Source organism: Bison bison, unplaced genomic scaffold, assembly GCF_000754665.1.
Source record: "Bison bison bison isolate TAMUID 2011002044 unplaced genomic scaffold, Bison_UMD1.0 scf7180017858425, whole genome shotgun sequence".
Classification (NCBI taxonomy): domain Eukaryota; kingdom Metazoa; phylum Chordata; class Mammalia; order Artiodactyla; family Bovidae; genus Bison; species Bison bison.
In genome coordinates, this window is record NW_011488997.1 from 4,515 (window position 1) to 8,195 (window position 3,681).

General features: G+C 66.3%; 1 protein-coding gene across 3 annotated transcripts in view; it reads right to left on the minus strand.

Moving 5' to 3' along the window:
* Positions 1 to 1,671: 1,671 nt before the first annotated feature.
* The window catches only part of ABTB1 (ankyrin repeat and BTB (POZ) domain containing 1), a 3,546-nt gene continuing 1,536 nt past the window's right edge, over positions 1,672 to 3,681 (minus strand). For all 3 annotated transcript variants that reach the window (XM_010863417.1, XM_010863409.1, XM_010863426.1), the window contains 6 exons: positions 3,544 to 3,639; positions 3,337 to 3,455; positions 3,090 to 3,185; positions 2,846 to 3,013; positions 2,248 to 2,448; positions 1,672 to 2,182 (listed from right to left, as the gene is read on the minus strand). In XM_010863417.1, the coding sequence (XP_010861719.1) occupies positions 1,976 to 2,182; positions 2,248 to 2,448; positions 2,846 to 3,013; positions 3,090 to 3,185; positions 3,337 to 3,455; positions 3,544 to 3,639 (887 nt within the window). In that variant the 3' untranslated portion in view covers positions 1,672 to 1,975. The remainder of the gene's footprint in view (positions 2,183 to 2,247; positions 2,449 to 2,845; positions 3,014 to 3,089; positions 3,186 to 3,336; positions 3,456 to 3,543; positions 3,640 to 3,681) is intronic.

Here is a 3,681-nt window from a genome sequence, read left to right on the forward strand (position 1 = left end):
CCCATGGACCAACGTGCCAGCTCCTGCTCCTGCCAGGGCGTACTCCTCCCGGCCGGCAGGGAGGGCGGAGAGGAAAGAGGGCTTTGCGGGCCTGGCCGCAGCTGAGGGCAGGGGAGCTGGGGTAGGAGCCAGGTGTGCACCTGAGGCTCTGCGGGACGGAGACCCGGGCTGTGTCCACCCGCAGAGGCCGACACACAGGTGAGCAGGCGGGGGGCGAGGCAGGGTCCCGACAGGGGCTGAGCTGCCAGGAGAGACCCTCAGAGCCCGACCGGCAGCTGCTGCGTTGACTGAGAGGGCTCGGGGAGAGCACACAAGGGTCCGAGAACCCACAGGTGGAGAGAGCTGCGCCACGTGCCCAGCTGCGCATGTTCCGCCTTCAGGAAGAGTTCCCGCGAAGCTGTGGGCTGAGCCCACGGGTCCCGGGGACCCTTGGGATGCACACCAGCGTCGGGGGCTGGTGGCGCCACACCGCCCCGCCCCGCCCCGCCCCCCCACACGGCAAGGGCACAGTGAGCCTCAGTGGGTGGACCCCACTCCTGCAGGGGCCCCTCAGGACCCTGGGACGCACACCAGCGTTGGGGGCTGGCAGCGCCGCCCCGCGCACACCGTAAGGACGGGCGCTGCGGCTCCAGCCCAGGGCCCAGCTGTCGTGGCACGGGTCGCCAATGGGACTCGCAGCCAGGCTTCCAGAAGCTTCTTCTTCATCCCCACCTGAGGCAGCGGTTCAGACCTTACCCAGGTGACAGCTGCTGCTAACTTCAGAACTTGTGCTCCAGGAAGGCAGGCGGCCCCCAGCCCTGGGACCGCACGCCCAGCTTTCTGCCGCCCCCAGCCCCTCCTCAGCCTGCTGCAGGGAGACGGGGCCCTGAAGGCTAGGCAGTTTTCCAGGTGGAACAAAGCACACACCCAAAGCCTTCATTCCTGCAGGTGAGAAGGCTACTACAGGAGGAGTAAGAACTATTTTGGGGTTAGGGCCAGAACTAGTAGGGTGAGGCAAGTGAAGCACCTGCCTTGGGCACAAACTTGAGCACCGAAAACCTGGGTAATCAAGATAAGCGATATTTTAACGTCATTAGCGACCCAAATGCCGACAATTCTCACAGGAATATCGGCCATGGCTGTGCTCAGGGCCCCCTGGGATGATTGAGCAGCATCCCTGCCTGCGGCCCGTGCTGCGCCGTCAGGCCGTCCCCTCGGGGCACACCCCGCGTTACCGACAGCTGCTCCCCCGTCACTGCGTCTTTTCTTGGTGGTTGGCCTACTTCCCCAAATGTGAACACTGCTGGGGTCCAGGCTTGGGACAGAACGCACGGATCATTTTTCCCAGTAACATGTCTGAACACTGATTCGACCGTTCGCTTAGAAGCAGTCATGGGGAGCTGGGCTACAGGCTGAGGTCAGACAGACAGTGGCTTCTGTCCTCAGCCCCACAGCAGTAAGAACAGCGGGGCTCACTAAGCGCGCACCAGATCGCAGATGGCTCCCCTCGTCGCCGGGGAAGCAACTGCTGGCTCCTCCAAACCTGCCCTGGCCCCCAAGGGTGGGGGACAGGCTGACCTCAGCAAGAGGAGCCTGGCTGGCAGAGGACTGGTCCCGGCAGGCAGGTCTCAGGGCCCCAGCCAACACCATCTCTTGTCGATGAGGCTCCCTAACCAGTCCTGGCACACAGGCTCCCACAGTGAAGTCAAGCTTTATTGCCACACTGACATTCTGGCCCCCTCATGGCAGCTCTGTGCAAAGAAGCCAGCTCCCCCAGGGAGACATGGCAGGAGGGGCAGGGGATGAAGGAGTGAGGCCCTCAGAGACCCTCACTCCAGGATGCCCTGAGTGGTGCCCAGCCCCGGAGCTCGGGGGCTGGTTTGTGCTGAGAAAGACCTCATCCCTAGGCGAGCATCCCGGGGCCCCAGGCAGAGAGGAGGGAGCCTCTGCAGCCACAGGGATGCCCCCGGCTCCCTGACAGCCCCGTGTGCGGCGGTCAGCAGTCCAGGCCAATGGATACCAGCAGCTCCTCCAGCACCCGCAGGCGCTGCGCGGCCTGCTCCATGGCGTGGCAGGTCTGCACCAGGCTGCCCATGTGGAATCGGATGTCGTCCACCAGCGGGATGGAGTCCGTCTCCTGCCGGCCAGCCACAGCCGCGGCCTCCTCCCGCACGGCCTCCACAAAGTCCTCCTGCTGCACCAGCTGTGGACAGGCCGGATCAGGGTCTGTCCTCCGCCCAGGCCCGGCCGCCCGGGGCCCACACTCACCTTCTCAATGACCCTGGCCATGTACTTGGTACACTGGTCCTCCAGGCGCGCCAGGCCAAACAGCTTGGCCACACGCCACACCCCCACCACGCTGTCCTCGTCCAGCTGCTGGGCTAAGCTGCGGCCACACAGCTGCTTCAGGCCCGGCAGCAGGTACATGTCGGCCACGCTCAGCACGTCGTAGGCCAACTCAGGTGGCAGCTGCAAGGACAGAGAGTGAGGGAGGGTACCTGGAGACTGAAGACGGGGTCCCTGGGGCTCACAGCGCAGGCTGGCTCGGCCCTGAGACCCGCGCCTGCTGTTGCTGGGCAGGCCCCTGCTTGGGCGTCCCCTTGTCCAGGAGTGGCGTGACGGGAGCCTACGGAGAGTGGGGTAGGGGGTGCTGTCCCAGTGGGGTGCTGTCCCTGCCCTGAGCGTCACCGCAGAGAAGAAGCCCTCCTCCTCAGCTGCTGTTTCTTGGGGTCTCTATGACGGTGACTGCACACACGCCGGCTGCCTTTGGGGCAGCTGAAGGCATCCTGGGGTCCCCGGCATGCTCTGGCTGGAGCAGCAGTCCACACGGCGCACACTCCCCTCGCCGGTCGGATGTGTGACGCACCTCGGTGTGGTCGCTGTACACGTAGTACAGTACATGCGTGAAGACCTCGGGCGAGACGCTGTGCAGGGTGACGGCCGGGAGGCCGCCCGACGCCTCCAGCTGCTCACTCTCCTGGAAGTGGTCGTCCAGCAGGGCCCGGAAGTACTCGCTGCGGCCACAGAAGAAGGCCTGCGGGAGGCTGGGCTCAGGAGGGGCTGCCCCGGGAGCAGGGCTGGGCGGGTGTCTGCGGGAGAAGCCGAGTTACCTTGTGACAGAGGAAGTCGTAACCGCCCACACGGAAGCAGACGTCAGGGCAGCTGTTGAGGCCATCGCAGGGGAAGGGCAGCTCCCCGAGATCGCCCTGGGGGGAGGCGGGGCAGCCTCAGGGCAGGCAGGAGGGAGAGCGCCGGGCCCCTCCTAGCTCACCCTGGAAGGTGATGCTGCTCCAGGGTCAGTTAGACACAAGAGCGCCAGGCTCTGGGTTTAAGCCGCAGCCCAGGGCGGGGCCTTACCCGGAGCTCAGGGGGCAGGGCGCAGTCAGCCAGTAGGGCCAGGTCCTCCCGCAGCTGCAGGTCCGCCTGGGGGGGCTCGATGGTCAGCACCTTCATGCACACGCCGGGCTTAGACGCCTCTGCGGGGAAGAGCGCGGGTTCATGGGGTAGGCGGCCCGCAGGTGCCCGCCCGAGCCCAGGGCCTGAGGGCGGGACGGCCCCACTCACGTTTGGCCTCCAGGCCGCCGAGCAGGCCCCATAGCTGGCACTGCCGGGCCAGGCGCTCGCAGTCGCTGACGTGCTCCACGCCGACGTCCAGGCAGCCTGGGTGTGGGGGCAGTGCAGGGGGAGACTTGCGGACTGAGG